The 22,550-nt window shown below is 42.3% G+C and overlaps 1 protein-coding gene across 2 annotated transcripts in view; it reads right to left on the reverse strand.

Moving 5' to 3' along the window:
* TBC1D15 (TBC1 domain family member 15) overlaps positions 1-21,018 on the reverse strand; it is a 66,485-nt gene extending 45,467 nt beyond the window's left edge. For both annotated transcript variants that reach the window (XM_019543204.1, XM_019543203.1), the window contains exons 1-3: positions 20,916-21,018; positions 6,916-7,014; positions 6,287-6,361 (exon numbers count right to left, since the gene is read on the reverse strand). In XM_019543204.1, coding sequence (XP_019398749.1) covers positions 6,287-6,361; positions 6,916-7,014; positions 20,916-20,939 — 198 coding nt within the window. In that variant the 5' untranslated portion in view covers positions 20,940-21,018. The remainder of the gene's footprint in view (positions 1-6,286; positions 6,362-6,915; positions 7,015-20,915) is intronic.
* Positions 21,019-22,550: the final 1,532 nt, after the last annotated feature.

A 22,550-nucleotide genomic window follows, 5' to 3' on the forward strand; every position in this document is an offset into this window, starting at 1 on the left:
TGACGTGCATTTCGCCGCTTATACAACTACATGCGTCGCAGCTCTGGGTACTTTCCAAAGTGACCAGCGCTGTGATGCATGCATGTGTAAAAATGCTCGTAGAGTCTTCGTCAGATGGGAGGGCAGTTATATCCTATAAACTTATAAAGTAAACATTACTAGTTATAATACCTAGTTCTTATAATACCTAGCATTTTTTTCCATAGAATACAATGCACTTTACTACAGAGATAAGAGTTATTATCCCCATTTTACAGTTAGGTTTATCTTTTTGCTCATCATCACAAGTAAAGGCTCTTCAGACTAAATTAACCCCTCAGTTATGCCATGTGACTAACATTTTGACTACAGATTTTGTCAAAAAGGCATTTTAAACAACTCATTGCTAAATGCACATGGTTATTTCCAGTGCTACTAATTTACCAGAAAACAAGAAGTTAAGGTTTTTTAAATAATGAGCATGTTTAACATGGAAATTAGTAACAAAAGAAGTACAGAATCCCAGAAACACATATAACCATATTGCAAGTTATCCATAGTTTTCGGCCTTTAAAATCCATTGAAAAAAGTTTATGCTGACAATAGTCACTATTTCATTCTCTGGGATTTTTCAAAAAAGGAAAGTAAATATAATAATTTCTGCATGTGCACCAGTGTTTTATATTTATAATACAAATAAATAATATACAAATATAAAATTAATGTATCTATATATAAATATAAAGAAATAAAGAAATAAAATGGGTGAGATTCTGTACGTACTTTGTTACTAGTTTCCATGTTAAACATGTTCAGTATTTAAAAACATTTTAACCTTTTGCTTTCTTGCAAGCTGGTAGCTCTGTAAATAACCATGTGCTTTTAGCAATGGGTTTAAACTGCCTGTTTGACAAAAACTGTAAATATTGGTCATGTGGGATAATTATATACATTTACTTTCCTTTTTTGAAAAATATAAGAATGAAACAATAACTGTTGTCAGTTTATACTTATTTAATGGGTTTTAAACACACATATAGTAGATATGAACAGGGCTCCAAATTTTCCAGATGTCACAGAGCCACTAAGTCCTCCCTTCAATTCACAGATCTTAAGGTCAGAAAGGACCACTGGATCATCTTGCCTGATAATATCACAGGCCTTTAAATTTCACCCAGCTAACCCTGCATTAAGCCTATTATCTTGTGTTTATCTTCCAGTAAGACACCAGGTTACATCTATATGATACAATGCAGCTAATCTGCTTTCAAACCCTGACCGAATTTGTTCAGTCTCCCTCCTCCCCACTAGCAACTGACTTAAAAAGGTAAAGACATGGAGAAAATTGGTTAATATCCTTGAGGTTGAATATTAATATATCACCTCCAATTTGAATTTCTCTAGCTTCAGTTTCTAGCAACGGATTTTTGTCCTGCCTTGCTTTGCTGAATTAAGCAGACTTGTAGTGCACATAACACTCTGTGAAGGTGTTCCATACATCATCATCAAGTTACCCTTCAGTCTTTATTTTGATACGCTAAACAAACTGAGTTCTTTCAATTTCTCACTAGAATACATTTTCTCCAACTTCAGATACATTTTTGTGGTTCTTTTCCAAAGGCTACATTAGCCTTTTTTGTTCACTTGCTCGTCCACTACAACCCTTACATTCTTTTGAGTCACTGCTTTCTAGGAGACAGACCCCCGATATTACAAACACAACTTACACTCTGTGCTTATTTACCAGCTTTCATGCCATACAAATTCTATATTTACTTGTTCAAAGAAAATTAATGAGTGTTGAATAGTATCAGGTCTGGTACAAAAACTACTCGAAACACCACATTTAATGGTAATTACCCACTATTTTTGCAACAAGTCAGTTATCTTATTAAGAACAGTTTATTTAACAAATGCTGTAGTGTTATTATGTGGTGCTAATGTTTAAAAAACAGGAAGTCCTGTAATACTAAATCAAGACATCTATTACCTAACAGTGCTCTTTAATTAATCAAATTTATAATTATGAAGGATAACATCAGAGGTTTGTTTTGGTTTTTTTAAACAAGTGCTATGTGTTATAAAATGAAGTTAATTAATATTAATTCTCTCTCTGCCTTCTAATATTATCAGTTGAATATTGTATCAAATTTCCAATATTTTGCCTAGCTCAAAAGCCTATGCTTACTCAGGTCATCATTCCTGGCTCTTCTTTGTGCCATGTCACACATTAAACTTAGGATGTGTTAACTGTACTTAGAACTTGAGCATCTGCATATTCAAGCAGTAAAACACATGTTAACTGTCAAGCACACCATAGCAAAAGTTACTCCTCCTGTGAAAAATCATATCTGCAGATTGAATTAAGTAATATGTTTTCAGCTGTCATTGGACTGCTCCATGGAGATAATACAGTTTCAGATTCCAGGCATTATCAGTCCCAGATCCAGCACTGTACTAGAGCTGGATCAAGACTTCCCTCTGGTGTCGGGGCTGAAACCAACAGGCTGACTCTGCCAACGGCAGAGACACATCACCCTCTCCCAGGTTTGGCTCTCCACACCTCCCTCCACCCACCAAAAGCAGACACCTGGCTCACCCTAGTGAGCCAGGACAGGCACTCCCAGGATAAGCAATACTGAGCATACAGCAGGGAGGGCACGGGCTCTAGGCACAGGGCCTGCACATCCTCACAGGCAGCTGCATGAGCCACAGCACCCAGTGCCAGAGTCAGCGTTGAGTGGAACAGACTGCACAGCTGGCTACAGCCCTGTCCAGAGAAGGCTGAGATCATACGATTACTCAAAATATGTTCTAACATTTAATTACACCATGGTAATACCTACCACAATCTAAATGATGGTTCTCAACTAGTGTGCTGCAGCACCCTGCGGTGCAATGGGGGCAGTGGCCAGGTAAAATTTCCCCATGCATTCCCCCTATACTAGGTCTCTCCAATCAGCCTAAAGCAGGCAGCAAAGCTGCCTTGCACCTTGCAGCTCTTTCTGGTCCATCTGTCCGCAATGATCCTCCTGGAAACAGGTGGAAATGTCCCTCCCATTTCTGATTTTAAGAGAAGTGCTGGGGGTGCCAGATCAAAAAGAACTGCAAAACCAAGGCAGCTCCTGCCTGCTTTAGGCTGATCAAGCCCTAATACAGAAGGAGAACACCTGCATGGCGCACACCTTCCCAGGCTGCCTTTGTAGCACAGGACAGTTTCACGGCAGCTGCACAGCCCTCCCTGGCAGAAGAACACCGCTAATAAGCACTCAGATAAGCTGAAGCAGCATCAACAGTGGTTCTCAGCCAGGGTTTCCAGCGCATTCAAAAGAAGGGATGTTGGAGTACCCTGACCTTAAAAAGGTTGAGAACGCTGATCTAAATAAATCACATGCTAAGTGACCCATGCAACAAGGGTCAAAGCAGAATAATGTTAGCAGTATCCTGGAATTTCTCCAGTATTTAAAGATTTATTTAAAAAAATGAACATTGAGAGAGAGAATTCTCCACTGCCAGCTTTCCAGATTGTTAGGTGTAAGTTATTTGTGATTGCCAATTTGAAAAAAGTGGTTCTTTCTAATACATGCTGATTAACATCTTCCTTGATTACTAACAGAGTGGAAAGTACTGCATTTTTCCCAAGTGATATAAAGATATCATCCCATCCATCCTATCATCGTCAGATGCAAAACGTGTATTTTCTGTTTTGTTATTTACAATTTTACTACCTCAATCTAGTAGCAGACCTATGTAATTGTTAGATTTTCTGTTGCTCATGACATACCTAAATAAATAAATGAAACCTCTTTGTTGTTCTTAGGTCTGCCGCGTGCACCAATGTGAGGTCAAGGAATAATACTGAGGTAAGAACTCAGAACAAATGTACAATTGATGAAAAGGATTTATACCATTTTTTCTTTCTCCTCTCTCCAGTTCTCTAGCTGTAAGTATAAAGGTATCTATAGTATTCTATCCAAACCTACGTTTTGGCTGCTGCTTATAACTTTCATAATTAAGAGTCTCACCAGTTTTGGTGCTCCTTCCGAACTTAAGTAGCAACAGTGAAACAATTTATTAGTTGTTAAATTTAATCAACTGTTGCCTTAAGAAAATTAAGATACAGCAGAACTCTGAATGGATTATCAATAGATTCAAAAGATAGTACTGCAAGAATATAGCTAAAAATGTATTTACAAAGTTAAAAATTATTTGATGATTGTAATCACATGGCTTCATATTTTCATATCCTTTGATTTCATCTGAACAGTCAACACAGTTTCCTAGCTTTCTAGGCTTGTTGGTGAAGTATTTAGGCATCTATAACACTAATGCTATTTTAAACATTAAAATATTTTATAATGTTTTATAGTAACAGATTGCAAGGATGTGGATCAAAATACTGGTTATGATAATGAGAAGGGTAGCACTATTACAGTTAAGGCTAAGACAAGCCTACTGTTTATTTGCTGATTCTCCGAAACTATTCCAAAACCTACATACATACCGATTGCACAGATCCCTGACCAGTACACCCAGAGGAATTTCTACAACTTCAAGAAAAGGAGTAGAAAATGATTTAGGCCAAGTTTTAAAGGGTTAATATTGGATCACAATAAGCTAAACTCAATCTAACACCTCCTGAAGTTAAATCAAAACAAGGCAAGGTGTGCTTTAGAATTTGTTGACCTAATCAAGTTAAAGCCTAGAGGTTTTAACATAATAAACTCAGCACACTTTAAAATATAAACTGCCTTGCCTACCATAATTTAAAATGTTTTGTAAAATGGGTTTATTTTAACCCCATGTCTAAAAAAACAGTGGTCACCAACCGGTCCATCATGATCGCCCGGTGGATCTCAGAGCCTCTTCAAGTCCATCCCAGGTGGGGGGAAGGGGCTGCCTGCATGCATGCACAAGCCCGCCCCTACCCACCCCCCCAGCCCAGCAAGTCAGTCGGTTGGGGAGGGAAGGGGCGGAAGCCTGGGGGTCACATGCAGTGGGGTTCGGGACCCAAACCCCAGCCCACAGTGGCAGCTGCCTCCTCCACACACAGATCAGGGGGGCATATGCTCCCTCCCCACGCAGGGCAGCACTGGCAGCTGCAGCAGCTCTGAAGTAGGGAATGGGGCAGGAGCAGGCCCTACACAGCTGGCACGGGGCAGGGAATGGAGCTGTGAGCAGCTCATCCGAGGGGTGCAGGGAGAGGAGGCACACAACCCAGGAGGGCACGGGCGGTGCATGCCCCTGGATCTATCCATGGAACAGGGTGGGCAGCACCAGCTCTTCCTCAGATACTCTAATCATTGTTATCTGGTCTGGTCCCCTCCTGCAAAATAACGACCATCTCAAAGCAGCCATTGGGGACAAACTTGTCCTGGCTTACAAACAGCACCCTAAGCACAAACGTCTTCTCTCCAGCAACAGACTTCCTACCTATATAGGCTACCTGTGCAGAACACAACCCAACCTCCCTGGATGGTGTATTATCAACTTCATAGTAACTGTTCTTGACTTAGACACAGAAACTGTAAAAGTCAACTTGAATGGGAAACTGTGAAACAAGAAATCCTTCAGAGCCTGGACTGTGTTAAGTACGAACTAAACAAAGCCTATTAATTCTTATCCCATCCCTGGATTAGCTTTTATAACCCCTACATCCACTGGGGGCTAACAGCTTTGCTTTTCTCTTCTACCCCCCTGGCCTCTCCTAACAGTGCCCACCTCTTTTTTCTTCCCCTTTGTATTCTAATCTCTGTTTTCTAATTATAAACTGTACTTCCTGCAATCCCTTCATTGCATTTCGCGAAGTAAACTGCTGCCTACAAAGCTTATGAATCTGATTTAGATAACTGATAAGGTGCAAATCTACCTTGTCTTCTGCCAGACTTCAGACTAAGTATACAGCTAACTAACACTCTCTGATGAAAACTTTGACACAATGGAGTCAGGATTAGGGCCCCTTGACAACAGTGAATACAAATAATCATTACCATTGATAGACACGTTTTATTTCCAGTTATACTGCTGCAAATCCCCTGCTTTCCCTGTGGCAGGTTCCAGTGTTAGGTCTGGTGTTGTACCAGGACTAACCATAGTTTAATGTAGAGTTTAGACTATGGATTGCATAGAATGGTTTGGCTAGACACGATCCTTCCTGAGGCATGGGATTGGACTCGATGACCTCTGGAGGTCCCTTCCCCCCTACTTCTCTATGATTCTATGATTTAGCTACATTCAACATATGCATGCTAAACCCAAAACTTGTGAGAAGAAAAAAAAGATAAATGCTAGTAATTAACAAGCATACCTTTCCAGCATACAGAATATTGGAAGAGTCCAAAGTATCATCAACTGGTCTCCAGTCCACTATTACTTCAGCTTCCTACAAAACATGTTATATAAATAAAGCAAAAATCTGAATAATTAAGAAAAGGTAGCATTCTATTTACAAATATAGCAATATTTTTACGCATTTTATTTAAAGATGGTGAACATCTTGGCATTTATTAGCATAGGCAGACAGAGTTGGGGAAAAAAACAGCACTTTACAGGAAGAGGAAGTACATAAGTTCAACCTGGCTCCCTAGCATTTGTACAGACTGAGCACTCCAGCGGGGCTTTTATTTAAAGCTGATTCAATCAGCTGTTAGATAAGAGCACCAAAAAGCCCTACTGAAGCATACAATCTATGCAGCCATTGGGCAAATCAGGTCAAACTAACACAATGCCTCTTCTGGGCACATGCTGAGCTTGTTGGTGGAGCATGTTGAACTTAAAGTGCTGTTTGTTTGTTTTTTCACATCTGTAAACAGCCGTAATGTTTTCATCTAAATGTTTTCATTTAAGAAAATATGTTTCAAGTGTAAAAACATCTGTTATATTTGATTAACATACATTTAAGGGGGGAAAAAATCTGAAGACTATTAAATTAAATACCTTTTCTAGGACATGTAGTACTCCTGATATTAAATTATCCTGGTCATCATTTTTTCCACATGATGAATGAATGAAAACTCCTTCTTGTTCATATACAACCTGTAAAATGGAAAAGAAAGAGACTGGATAAAGATGTCCTTTACTAATGGGAGAGCAACATTCAAGGGGAAATTCCACATACCACCAGTCATCATGACCTAAAAATCAAACTGCATAGTCTCATTTTGGTGCTTGGAATACAGAGCATAACCTGTCTTTGTTGTTGTTGTTTTATTTACTCTTCAATTCAAAAGTAAGTCACATCAGAAAATCCACAGTATTCTCCTGGTTTAACTTAAGTGCTAATTCATTAAAATTAGCTATAAATACTCAGTATAACTATGTCTTTACTAGAAGCTTTTACTGACACAGCTATATCTATTGAGTACTACTCCTCTTAATTAAAAAGGTTAATTTATAACAGATAACAACAAAATTGCCACTGTCTTATATTAGCTGGGAAAAAGCTTAAAATTGTTATAATTAAAATAAATCACCGTTCCAATTATTCCACTATACACATTACATGAATTTATTTGTATGCACCAAAAATTTTAAAAATTGCAATAATTCTGTCTGTAGAATACAAGTTTTCAATATACAATTGCTTGCAAAAATCTAAGTAATGTTGACTGCCTAAAAGCTGGCACTCTCTCCAGTTTTGCTTGCTGGAAGTGCTTACGTCTGTCAAAAGCAATGAAAGCTAAGGGTGCTATAAACCTGCACAAACCCTCTGTTTCGTTTCTTTTGAAGGAGATTGGAAAATCCCGCAATATACAGACAGAAGGTTTTGGGAAGTGAAACGTAACATCCTATACGTGATTCACTCTACAAACACATTAGTTCCCCAAAAATAAAGGTACATACATACTGTTCAAAGTAGAAAAAAGTAAAATATGATAATTCTCTCAATTAACCAGTTAGCCCTGGCACATTTTGCATATGTCCTCAAAACCTCAATACTGTTCTACCAAATACTGGATTTTCAAACCGTTTAAACCATTTTACTAGGCCAATCTAAATTTGCAAGAAAAACACATTTTGGGGATGTTGAATTATCCAGTATGGAATGCAGGAGTTAACATCAGCAAAACTCCTAATTTAGCTACTTTGTTTCTTTCAATGTATTTCCAGTTTTCCATTATTTTTGGTACAAGTTGGAATGCCATACTGCTTCACAACTGTACAACTGTATCATTAACTTTAAACACTAAGAAAGAAGGAATAAACTTGGGGTTTCACTGCATCAGTTCTGGATAATCAAGTATAGTAAAAAGAAGATACTTCAACATGTGTGTTAAAAACATGTACGCTTTATGAAGAAAGGACCCAAAAGGACTTGCTTTCAAAGTCTTAACTGTTGAACCATAACAGCTGAATTTAAACTGAACACTGTTTTAACTATTCAGGTGGAAAACACAATTAGTTGAACCCTTGAAACAACCAAACTTTGGTTTGGTCTATGCTACAAAGGAGTTCTGAAATAGCTATGTTGATCAGGGGATGTCAAAAGGACTGATATGTGGCTGACAAAGTTGTATCAACAGTGAATCAGTTATATAAAAGGATAGTTTTGCCACCGTGATTTTTACTGTACTGATGCAAAGCACAGTTCTACAAGCACAGCTGTACTAGCACTGTGACTGCCTTCCCTCTACAGAATACCAGTAGCTCCTATCCCAGTAAAGCATTGCTACTGCAGAGCAAAAATCTCAAATGTTTTTCATCATTATTTTATGCCATATGTTGCTATCCTTTCACAAAAGAGCTTTCCTTTCTTCGTTGAAAATTGTTAGTCTAAATTGCACTAACTGGCATGTAATTCAAAGTCTTGATATCACACTAACCCTGCAAGACTCTCAGAAATTACCTCTTCCCAAAAGGCTCAGCTGCACAGCTGAGAAGCTCAAAATACGTCTCTAGATTTTTTAAGTCTGAGGGTAACTGATAGAGCATTCTCTCTCAAGAGGGCTCTTCAGAAACAAATTTCTGTACTGGAATCAGAAAGCCAAGTCCATCCAGTTATACAGAGCTCTATCTTCCAGCTGATGATAGTTCTACTTGTGTCTGCTTTTCAGGCCAGACCTCATGTGATCACATATTTCACATTACTTTTGTTTTGATTTTATACAAGCAGTAAAATATTAGGGAGAGTGCTTTTATTTATGTTGCATTCATACAGAAAAAATTAAAGACATTTCCAAGTCACGCACAAATGGAGAAACTGGAAGAAGCCATAATAGGAATGAAGGTTCATAAAAGAAAAAAAAAATGGGATATTAATCTCACAGCATAAGGTCTGTAGTTTCCTTCTACCTACTGTCCTCTTCAGGATTATTTGAAACACAAAGTTAGTGCTGTAGCTACTTCCATTGCAACAGGGGAATCATAAGGCAAAAGATGAACAGGCTAATCTTGAGAACATAGTCACACACAAATGCTGCTAGCAACTGATGATTAGAGTTATATGAAGTTTAGCGTTATGAAAGATTAATTTAGAGTTATATAGAACCATATTTTCTTCAGGCTGACAAGCAAGACAACGGACCAGTAAAATAACTGACTGCCTATTATATGACCAAAATCAAAAATGGTCAAATATTCCATGAATCCAAGAGTGTATTTGTATAGGTGGCAGCTGACCTGTTAGAAGGCAATCTGCCCTCTCAGCAGGGCCACCAACTCCATAGCAGCACCAGCTACAAGGACCCAGGTGATCCACTGCAGAGCCAGCTGAGCTGAGTATGTAAACCCAGGCTCTTCCTTTGGGCCCTGACTGCCCAATGTCACATGCCCTGCAGCAGTTCAGCCATGTTCCTGCCCAGACCCTAGTATCTCACCCCTTCTTATTCTGTTTGTGTATCTGGAATCCCCAGCTCCTGACCTTTGGCTTACCCTGGACTACAAACAAGGATACTACTTCAGATTTGGAATGCGACTGATTCTAGTTCTGACCTCTTTGATGCACCGTGGCCCCAGGTATACCCCTTAACCCTGGATATTGTGGGGAACCCCTAAACCACATGTTCTAGAGGCAACTCTCCTAGCCGCCACTTGCCACACAAGTACTCTTGACCCCCTTTCCACTATACACTGAGGACAGCCCTTCTCCCAGCTGCATGCACAGCGTGGGCTGCCTGGCTCCCCCTACTCAGCCCCTCTCCCAACACAATGCAGACAGTCAAGCCCCACTCCACACAGCCCAGACCCTCTCAAGATATAGTAGATACCACAACCCCTTTTCCTCCTGCTTATGCTCAATTCAGACTGCCAATACCCCTTCCGACAACCCCACCCCCAGAAGCAGGGGGCAGAAAGCAGAAGCCAGAGGAGGAAGGGAGAGCCCAGAGACTTTGGCTGCCACACTAACAGAAGCAAAGGAAGAAGCAGTGGCTAGGCTCCTCCCCAAAGCTCCTCCATGCAGCCCCCAGGCCACCAATTTGACAGCCCTGTGTTAGACCATGGACATAACTACTCTAAGGAAAGAATTCGTCAAGCAAGCACGCCAGGTTTCTTCCCTTCCATGTCTGAACTGACTGTATTACCATAGGCGGTACGTTTGTAGTAATTTCATTAACAAATTAAGGGAAAATAAGAGACAGAGAGGGATAGCTATATTAATGTTAAATGTACAGCTTTAATTATTCTGAAGATCTGCATCCATAAATCTTGCCTAGGCTAATCGTCTGCAGAATACATAATTTAGTACTGCACCTATTACCCCTATCCTCCACTGTATATAATTAGAGCCAGGTTCATCACCCAATTAATTCAAGATGGGAAAGAATGATATAAAAATCAAAGCCAAAGTCTTCAAGCATAGCCTCTGATATTATTATTTTACTATCTTGGGCCTAATTTTTGAGAAGTACCAATCCCCCCACAACTCCTAAAGAAATCAATTACTAGTCACTGTCCACAGCAACTCTAAAGGAGAGAAAACACTACGACAACTGCCAGAAATACAGCAAAAGCTATGTTATCCAGCACTTTATCAACCAGAAAGCTCCACTAACTGGCATCCAAGGCACATGGCAAAAGCAAAACCAGAAGTCCCATATATGGTTTCGCCAACGCAAGCCAAGTTCTCCTTCACTTATTCTGCCCATGGCACTGAGCAAAGCAGCCTGCACAGGGCCCCTCTCCCTGCCCCATGGCACACTGATGCCAGAGAGTGCACCAGACAATGCATACTTGATTAACTGTCATCCCCCATTCCCAGGAGATGCTGGATAGCTGAGCTTTTGCTGTAGGCAAATGGAGCTGTCCGAAGACAGGCAACCTTGAGGCTTGGAACTCTCTTGGGGCAACCACACAAATACAAACAGCCATCTGTTTCACTAACACATATCGGAGCTTCCATAAAAAGGAAGACCTTACCCCAAGTTAAGCTAAGGCAGGGGGTTAACCTTAGGTAGGACCTTTATGGCATTTCCTCCCCTTGGGCATTCTGAGATAGCTGCCACAACATACAGTACGCTAAAATCTCCAGGTTGCACATCCACGGATTCAGCTGCCCCAAATCTCAGAGTTCTCCTAGATCAGTGGTCAACAACCTTTTGCTGGTGCAGGCCAGTGCTTTCAATCCAGATGTCCCTGTGGGCCAGAGGTCTCCATCCCATTTCCAAAGGCCTTGCTGACACAGATTCTTAACCCCTCTACAGCAAAGGAAAATTCAGATGTTGTGGCAAAGCAGGCTCCACAGCAGAGAGGGATGGCATGATGCAGCTCCGCAAAACAAATTCCCCATGACAGACTGGATCTCCACAGGTCAGATCTGAGCTGCAGGCAGTAGGCTGTAATTGTTAAACCCTGTCCTATATAACCACTCTCAGGAGAGATACAGTGCAGTTTTCAAACTGTAATGACTGCAGCGAGGATGATTTATATTTTAACTTTGTTAATGACAATAAATCAAGGGACTGTGATGTTATGTTGAGGGTCACCAGGTACATGCTTGTGTAGGTGGTCTTCACCATATCCATAAGCAGTTTCAAAATTTAACACTTGAAATGTACACAATGGATGTAGGTGCCCGCTGTTACAAAACAGTTTATGAACCTGTTGGTAGATGAAGACACTAAACCACCACAAGATAAGAAGATTCATATGACAAACAAGGAAAGCTTGTTCTGGAATCATCTGCAGTTTATGTTTCCACACTAAGAAACAAGCACTGACTAGTGAAAGAAGACGGTGCTACAGAAATGGGGTGACCAACAATGTCAGGAGAATTTCAGGACCAGAAATGCCATTTTCCTGGGAACTTGCTACCCTGAGCTACCCTGATGCTACAGAGGCAGTGCAACATGATACCACACTGGCTCAGACAGAAACACTGGGCCAGAACCATCTGGAAGTTCACCTTCCCCAACTATTACCAGCCCACACAAGTTCAGCGTATGCAAAAATACCATTAAGGCAGCATGTGCCACCAAAAAGCTACTGTAACTGCTTTTTTCAAAATTTAGGAAATTCCATATTGCAAAATTATCTAATCTCCTGGGAATTTGCAAATACCCCAGAATGAATGATGGCACCTATATTCCCCTTCCTTTACCCCAGCAGGCCTCAGCTTATTAACATGAATCTCCATTTCCATATTTATAAAGATGCTGCTAATCCACAGAACAGGTTCATTAACAAGAACACAAGCTAGAAAAATATTTGACACTAGCATTTTCAGCACCTTCCTCTTGATTTCACTAAACAACACAAAGAAAGAAAGACACTGCTACTGGCATCTATATTAACAGTATAAGCATTCCCCCACAACCTTATCCTCAGCAATTCCAACCACCCTCTGCTGCTATGGCTCATGAACCAGCTGTATCACAGAAAAGAACGATTTCACCTGGATGCAGCTTCATGACAGCTGTGTAACTTCAGGAGACTAACAACCAGGTGGCAGGCATTCAGTGAGAGGCTGCTGGTGGATGAAAAGCACATGCCTAGGATTTTAACTGCCTACTGTGTTCTGCATATTATTTGAGAGCAAGAGCAACAGTCCTGGAAAATGCTGGGAAGCAGAAATACAGGCAGAGAGACTAATTGCAGCTTGCATGGACAGGACACCCATCAAAACAAAATGATGACCAACAAGCTCACCTTGTACGCCTACTCCAAGGTAAGAATTTGAAAATTCCAATCTGCTAAGTCAGTCCATGAATGAGGACCGTTTAACAAAGGAACCTTCACAAACTCATCATGACAGACAGACAAATCCAAAAGGGAAGAAATCTGTTTGGCTTTGTCTGTAAAATCACTCCTATGCTATACACGTTTTCTGTATACAATTCTCATTCTACGAGACTGCTCCTGAGTCCAGCAGGGCCTCTGCTGTACAGGCCTTTTGACCTTATGAAATGTGAACCAGTATGTGCTTTAACCAACAGCAGCCCCTACTTATTTAGGACACTTACTTGCCTGTTCCAACCAACTCCAAAGGCCAATTTCAGCAACCTTCAATTATAAGTACAACATGAAATGCTATAAGCTTTAACAAAAAACAAAACAAACAAACAAAAAAAAAAAAACCTAGTCAAATTCAAAATTGAAGTATGCAAACTGAAGTGCCGTGGAAGTGGGCCAACATAGGGGTTAGACGGATCAAAGCAGACAGGTTTTCATGAAGCGCTATTCTCCCTGTGACAAGAGTACTGCTTGTGCATCAGTATCCAGAGTACTGGTCCCAAGAAAAAGGTGATCTCCGATATTTGGAGAACTAGTGCTGACTGAACTGTCACTCGCATAGGAGGTCATGGTACTGGGGCAGCCAAGCAGTGGACGGCAGCTGTAGCCTTCAATAGCACACACCTCTCGGTCAGAACATCCACCATTATTTCTGGTTACTTCACCAGTTCAAGAAGACTGTGTCCTTGGTCAGATAAGCTCAATTTTGTTCTGCTATAAGTTCTTTGCTCTAGTGCAGGAGTCAGCAACCTGGATCCAGCCTGCAGATGCTGGGTGGTGGGTGCCCCCCACCATCACTGTGGGGATGAATGCCGGTGGCAGCAGGGTCCTAGGACCCACCCCTCTGACCTGGGGTGGGCCATATCAGCGCACAGACATGAAAGGTTGTCTATCACTACTCTAAATTCTAGCTGAAGCCATGCTCTGTAAACAACAGTCATGATTTTGCTTCATGTGCTCCCTCTACCTTGGAACATTTGGCTCAGGATCCAGCAAAGTTTTTTGGGTATCTCTTTTTTCACTGCACTTTTTGCAGGCCCTCAAGTTTGTTATATGCTATGCCATCATCAGCATTAGAGCCCCTGAAGGTCTCTAATGCAGGTATCAACTCTTGAAGGCAAGAAAAGTACCAACAATGAGTGCAAAGCCATACACAGCTATTATTAACCTCATCTTGTCTCTTACAGCCAGGAGTGCTGCTAAAGACATGAATCAATAGCAGACTCCAAAAGAGGCATCTTGAATTCAAGCTTCAAAAGTGAGCAGCTGGGCTCATGGCCCAGCAAAAAAGTCCTTGCTCTCAGACGCCTACTAGTATACCCAAGAACTGCTGACCATGGTTCTGTCCAAAAGTGTTTCCCAAATGTGCAATGGGGGAGCATCTTCTCCAAAGTTATTTAACACCTCGCAGTGGGGGTTTTCAATCTGTACTCCAAGCCATCACAATAGTAACATCCTACTACCTTCTGAGTGGCTATGGCATCACAAGTGTCTCACTGATTCCTTCCCAGGACTGGCCCCACTACAACAGTAGGTTGATGACTTCTTTATATGGCCAGATGATGGAAAACGTGTAATTGTTAGCATGCTCATAGAAAGATGGTAGAGGTGTTCAGCAAAAGTGATCCCTGGAGCATCCAAGCAAGAAGAGGAACAATCTGGTAGGGAGAGCTAGTAACCATGATCACAGAGAGAGACAGAGACTGGCTAGGTTTAAAGGCAAAGGTTTAGAGCAGTGTGGGAATACTGATGGCAGATTAACAGGCTAAATCAGAGTAAAGTAGTAGGCACAATGATACTGTACCGCAGTATCTCACTCTGGGGGGGAAAAAGGTTATCCTAGACTGAAGCCACAATAAAAGTTCTCTGTTACAGACTTACCTCAGTTCAAATGAGCACAACCTTTTTCTTCCAGAAGGCTGGGATTTTGCAAGATACCTTGACCATGGCAACATGAACAGGGTATTTTATGCTGCCACCAAGTAACGCAATACATCAGTGACTTGTTCTGAAGAGTCAGACTAGTGAATCTTCTTGAGTCATTTGAGGAATGCACATAAACCACCAGCGACTGGGTGATCTCTTTCTTCATCCAAAGATATACAAGTTGTTCTGGCTCCCAGGTACAGAGCATGATATAACTATTTAGCTTGAGCGGTAGAAGTTCTGAAGATCCCCAATTCAATTCTCTACATATTGGTAAAGCAATACTCCTTACAAGTGAGCACCAAGCCTGCATCCTAAATTACTTATGAAAATTAGCATATTGTAGAAACAGAAATAATGACTTTCATTTCATCGTGCTTCAAGCAGACAGAATGGCTCTACTACGCACCTTTTCAGTTCTAATGAGAACTGCTGTGATACCAAAAGTACTCCCAGTCGAAACTTCCAAGGTAATTCCAGTATCTCCAAGGCTAATTTAAAGCGGTGTTTACAAAGCCACATAATGAGAAGCCACACACAAACAATACAAGTCTGGAAAGGAGTGCAACTTGCTTTAATTAGCTGAAACAGGTACAAAGTTCTTACTTCTTTCCTAACCACACCTTTTGAACATAACAATAATATTAAATGGTGGAACACCCAATGCTATACATTTTCAAAACCTCACTAATATGAATGGGTTGGGTTTCTTTTTTCTGTTTTGGGGGGGGGGAAGGCACACACAAGACGACAAAACAGCATCTGCTTATATCTGACAGCTTCTCTCTTAAGCCTTAAGGATAAAAAAATACCACTTTATATCTTACCTTAATAAGTAACTTCCAATTCTGCTAATACAGGAATGATTATGGAACTAATTACAGCCAGCCACTTGCATTCCAGACCTGACCCATGTCCTTTTTTTTTTTTTTTTTAAATTCCATCTACCCAGGAGATTGACTCATACTAATTCAGTTTTCTTTTTTCTTTTTTAACATAATTTCTACATCTGGTATGTTTTGAGCACTTACAGATCATGTTTTCATGGTTTTTTCTATGACTAGAAAGGCAAGAATCATTCTTTTTATTTTTTTAAAAAAAACAAACAAACATGACCACCCTCTCAATCATGCAGGTACAAGACTTTTTAAGGAATCTTGTGATTCAAGTGTCAATAGCTAGTAACACTGAGAACCATGCACTCTATAAAAAAAAAAAAAAAAAGGGTTCAAAGTTCACAATAGTAAGCACATTATTCAAGTCTAATTCAGGTGTATTGGAAATTGTCTTGAGCTACCAAAGTAGTGCAGCTGTATACGTGGCAACAGTGAGATTTCAATTAAAATAAGTGATTTAAGTACGACAAAAGACTAAGGTTTATTTTGCCCTTAACTAAGAGTAAATCTCCTATAAAAAGCAGAAAGATTTTTACATACTGATCAAGAGTTATATGTAGGGACTTACTTAAATTGCTGTTTTACAATTGTCACAGAAACCACGAAAAATGGTGATCCCCATGAAAAATGGCAAAAGGCACAATTTCTCATGGAATCAACCCAACAAAATGCTTACTGGAATACAAAGATAGCACGGCAATCACTGCAGCCATAGAGCACATGTTTTGAGTGAAAACTACTGAGAGGCTGAGCTAGTGACTAAGTGAAGGTACCAGTCAGAAAAGCAAAGTATTTTGGTGGCAAGGGACGGACGGGGCTGCCATGGCCCTTCTACCAATCAGTGGTGAGGGGTGAAGCTACTGTGAAATGTCCACAAAACTGGCGCTGTACACCATGAGTGGGATGCAAAAAAACCCTTGTCTTGCTGCAATTCAAGTAGGTCTAAAAGCTGCACCAATAAAAATTAAGATCCTGAAAATAAAACTAAACTCTGACACCAAAAGAACGAACACCTAGCAAGAAAAATGTTAAGTGAATTGCGTCCTAAAAAAGGAATCATGAGGGAAGACAGCATGAATGAAATGGCAAAGGAAATAGGACTCTCTATGGATAACACAAAAAGAATAATTATTAGAATCAAAACTCAATGATCGACCACTAGGGGAAGAAAAAACAAGAAAATATATACTTTTTTTTCTAGAAGACAGTGTTTCATGAGATCTAATTTAATGCAAGCCATCCAACCAAATCGATCTGTTTCTTTATGAGTAATCCCATTTACTCCTTGAGTACTACATTTTACAATAATATTAGCTTCAGGGATTTTTTTGTAAGATGCTATTATAGCATAAATCTGTATTTTACTTCAAAATTAATATACAATAAAAACTGAAAAGTGTTTGAGAATCTGAAGGACACATGCAAAAAAACCAACACAAACCCCCCCCCAAAAAAGATTTCCATTAACATGGGCACCGTTGAGAACTATGCTGTATTTCAGTCCTCACCAAATAATGTAATCGGTATATCAAGTTATACTAACTATCACTCACTTATAATATGGAACTATTTTTGGTCTGTCTCAAGAGTTTGGAATTAAGTCTCCTTAAAGTCTGTAGAAAGAAAGTACATAGTATTACTACACAAAGAGTACGGCTCTCTATTCTGCAAGACTGAGGTCATAACACATGTTGTTTACATGGCCATATTAGCATTCTAGTAAACACCTAACTAACAATGTTTTAAAAATTGTGACCATTTCCTGTGCTTCCACAGTCAGCATCTGGAGGTTGTAATTCCTCCCAGTACGTGCTGTGGTAGCCTCAGTCCCAACTTTGTAAAATTTTATGTTGGAAAGGTGTTGCTTGGTTTCCTGTCCGTATGCTGTTTTGTCCAACAGCATGACAACAGCGACACCCCACTTATCTTGTTGTATGAAAATATCAGGCTTGTCTTTAAAGACGAGTATGGCTTTCCATTCTGCAGGACTGAGGTTGTAATGTAAGGTGTTATTTTTTGGGTACTCTCAAAGCAGGCATGGAGCAAGAAATAGTTTATATAAGGTCTAGAGTGGGCTTCAGCCCTCAGGTGGACTCCAGTTGTCTTTGTGTATGAGTTTGGTCAACGGCAGGTTAATCGCTGCATGGCTCCTTGTCATAGATATATTCCCTTTAGTCTTAGGGTGCAGAAAAAAAGCCTCAAGGTTTCCATTCAGCTGTACCTTAGCTGCAAGCTATTTCGAAAACACCACAAATTTCCTAAAGAAACTGGCTCCACTGACGCACTTCCAGCAAATACCATACTAGGTACCATGGACATCACATCTCTATACACTAACATCTCCCATGAGCACAGATTACAAGCCATCCAAATATTATCCCCAGTGAGGACGTAGCTTCCATCACACTCATGTGCTTTGTCTTCACGCACAACTCTTGGGATTCCCTATACCTTTAAGAACTTCCACCCCTCCGTCAAACCGATTTGGGAGTACTGTAACAATGGGGTTTTCAACCTTTTTTTTAGTTTAAGTACCCCTGGCAACCAAATGCCAACCAGGGGGTAAGCATGCAGCCAGATGCCAAGTGCCAGGGAGGGGGGTTGTACATAGCCAGATACCAGGGGAGTGGGGACACGCAGCTAGACACCAAGTGGGGAGGCAGGGATGGTGTGCCGCCACCACCTCCCAGGAGCATGGCTGGAGAGGGGTGAGGGCAGTGGCACCCCTCTGCAGGGCAGGGAAACTTACCGGGTTGGTGGGTGGCAGCAGCTGCCACCATGTGTGAACTTCCACACCCCAGCCCTGCTCCTGGGAGGTGGCTGTGCTCCATCCCCGCTTGCCCACGCATATCCCCTAGGACCAGCCCAAGTACACCCAGGGGTACACATACCCCCCAGTTGACAACACCTGCTCTAGCAAATTCATTTCCTAGACACCATGGTGAAGGTTTACAATAGCCACATCGCCACCCCATCATATGGGAAACCCGCTGACCACTACAGATACCTTCATACCACCTACTTCCATCCTAAACACACAACTAGATGTGGAGCAGGGATTCCTATAATTACAGTACAATCCCCAAACTGTAGCCACTCAAATCAGCAACATCAGACCCTGTTCCAAGCTGCTACAACACACACAAAGCTGACAAGGACAACAGAACCCTTCTGGTTGTCACATACAGCCCCCACCTTGGGTACACAATGAATGACCTCCAACCTCTCCTGGAAAAATGTAACCATGGAAGAAAAACCTGTGTTGGTTTACAGACAGCCCCCCAGCTTTAAGTAACAGCTCTCCTGCAGCAAGCTACCTCCAAGCTACTAGCCCTTAAAAAGGACCCAGGTGCTAACTGTAGCACTTCATCAATGCAGGCCACATCATCACTGGACTAAATAAAAAGGATTATAACATCAAGTTTCATTCACCTACTTGTCTACTGATGTCATATATGGCAACACCTGCTTATAGTGCCCTTCTGATGTCTACATTGAATAGACAGGGCGATCCCTACGTGTAAGAAGAAATGAACACCCATTTGACATCAGATTCAGGAAGGCATGAAAGCCTGTGGCAGAACATGGAAACCTCCCGGGGCACGCCATCACGCACCTTGGAGTACCTTGTTTTAAACAGCAAAACTTTAAAAATGAACTTGAACAGAAAACCGGAGAAAAAGAAATCATCCACAGGCTGGATTGTGTTAAATGTGGTTTAAATAGGGACAACAGATGCTTATTTCATTACCTGGATTGGCTTTTGTGAGACCCTGTAGGGTTTATTACTGGTTGGCCTCTTCCAGCACTATGCCTCCCCTGCCTTCCCAGTCATTTTGTATTCAAATTGCTCTGTTTGGTACACTGGACATAACCCTATTGCCTGGCTACCTTCTTTACTGAATGTCTCCTTTTAGCATGGAGCAGCTGAGTGGTCTCCGCAGTACATTCAGAGTACGTGCATGCAGCTGAGTATCTCTGCTCTCCGGCATCAAAAGCAGAACTGCTCAAGGCATTCACTTTGCTGCCATTCAGCAAATAACTAGTTTTTACTTCCAGAGTCTGGTAACGGGTAGGAAGTTAGTCTGAAATCAACCAGAAGGCAGGATAGAGATGCACCTTTATAGACTAAGACGGCAATTCCCAGTCTGTGATATGGGTACCACCACTGGTACGTAGACAACCCACCAATGATACACGTTAACATATTAATTATAATTACTTTATATGACAAAAATTTGCTAGTGATACTTAAGGCTGAACTGAAAAATTTGCTGGTGGTACCTGAGGTTGTACCAATTTAAAATGGTGGTGCGCAATCTGTCAGAGTTTGGGAACCGCTCAACTAAAATATAAATATAGAGCACACACTTTTGTGAACCCAAGTTCACGTCATGGGATCCTGAGAGGCAGCCAGCCAGTCAATCAGTCACCCAACATGCCCAGGATTCAGAAATCCCCATCTGCATCCTGTCACTTCTACATTTGGCTCTGGAAGATGAATGTATTTTAGAGAGGAACAAGTCATTTTGAGTAAGCATGCATATGTACGTGTACCAGAGCGTACGTCTGTGAGTGTACCAGCACATACTTGTACCAACACAAGCACGCGTGTGCATGTACACATGTGCACAAGTACACGTACATGCACCAGTGATGTGTGTACACATGTACCAGGCTATATATACGTGTGTGTGTGTGTGTGTGTGTGTACAGGTCCCGCTCCCAGGGACAATCCGGCCCCAGCCCCGGCCAGGAGACCCCGGTCCCCTACTCCGGCAGCAACAGCAGCAGCGCGGCCTATCCCCGGCCCCGGCCACTGTCCGGTCCCCTGCCTGCCAAGCGCCCGGGCCCTGGCACAGCACCGCCGCGGCAGCAAGCGCCGCCGGACGCACCCCAGCGCCGCACCCCGGGCGGGGGGAACAGGGCCGCCTTCCCGCCCGTTACCTTTCCGCCCGCAGGAGCCGCCATGTTTCTACGAGTGTTATGATGACGTTGGGCTCTTCACGTGCTCCGACCGCTCCACAACAACCCCCTCCCGCCCCGCCCGCGCGCCGCTCGAGGGCGCATGCGCGGGGCGTGGCGTGGCGTGGCGGAAAGGCACGAAGGCTGCTGAGGCGCCGAGCTCAGGGTTCCGGTGAGGGGGGGAAGGGCCGTGCGTGAATTGGCGCCTGCGAGGTTGCGCAATCACCTGCTGTGGCCCGCAAGACTTGTTCCTGAGTCACCTCCGGCACAAGGGATGGGAGCTGCTTAGCTTACCCCCGAGCGCGGGGTGGGAGTTCTCGGGGAGGGCGCACGCGCGAGGCGCTAAGGGTGTGCGCGTCGACACACGTTACGCTTAGAACGCGTTGGGTTTGCGGTGCAGTAAAGGCTGCGGCGGGGAGGCTTTCTGCGCAGGCGCACATTGCCGCCAGCGGGGTCTAGCGTCCCAGTACGTGCTGCTGACGGGCGTCTGCTGGGGAGCCTTTTTGTATCCTTCCCAGCAGAGAGACTTTAGCACAGCACGTGTTGGGGGGAAAAAGGGTGTTAGTACTATATGTATATATAAAATCACCCCATCCTGTGCTGTGCTAAGGTCCCTCTACTGGAGGTGATACAAATATATCAAGTGATTGAACAAAATTCAATTGTTCTAACACTGTATGTGGTGCTCATGGGCAACTGGTGCCTCCTAATACTGAGGGGACACTGGCAGCAGATCACCAAGGGGGAGAGGGGAAAGTCCCACAGCTGCCAACTAGTGCAAAACCAGAAGTGCTGCTGGCACTCCTCTCAGGGGAGACATGGCCATATCTCAGGGTGTGCACTCCAACCATCAAGTATCCTCCACCCCAGTCCCTTCCAAATCCATCAGCAGGCATCCTATGTGCAGGCCCAAGCTCAGAGACTTGGGATTCAGATACCCGCAAGTCTTACTTGCAGTCAGCTAACAGCCACAGGACCAAGAGGAAGGAGTCCCCCATTTCCATAACATCAGCATGTAGCCAAGATGCTCCCACTGGAAGCTGGCCAGTGGGAAGCCAGTTACAAGACTTGTTGAGTGTCCTGTTTGCAGTGCATTTGGACAGGGGTGCACCCTCCACTACACAATGCTGGATCCCATTTTGGCTTGGTACAGCCACTGCTGCACTTAATCTTAGCCCATAAGAGGATGCTGCTGGTGTGAAGGGAAGCTGAACTGATCCAGCTAATTTAACCTGGAATACACATTCTTTTTTATTTTTTGGAAAAGTTAGGCTACTCTAGCCTAGGTTTATCTCTGATCAGTGTTACCCAGCTCCTGTTGTGTAAATATGAGACTGCTCACCACAGACAAGTTGCCTAAGTTTCAGTCCTCTAGCACCCGAGGATGCAGCGTCCCTTTCCCACCCTCCTGTTCTGTGGGATCAAACTTTCTACCCCTGAACTCTACTGCCCAGTGCATGTGGCATTTATTGGCGATATTAATCGGCCACATCAGCCAAAAAATGCTGATTGCCAATAATGTAAATTTCCTTTTATCAGTGTCGATACAGTATGAACCAATGTATCGGTGCACCTCTAGTCACAGGATATGGATGGGTCCAGGAGTGAGGTCTCCAT

The sequence above is a fragment of the Crocodylus porosus genome, unplaced genomic scaffold (assembly GCF_001723895.1).
Source record: "Crocodylus porosus isolate Cpor-Errol unplaced genomic scaffold, CroPor_comp1, whole genome shotgun sequence".
In the NCBI taxonomy this organism is placed as follows: Eukaryota; Metazoa; Chordata; order Crocodylia; family Crocodylidae; genus Crocodylus; species Crocodylus porosus.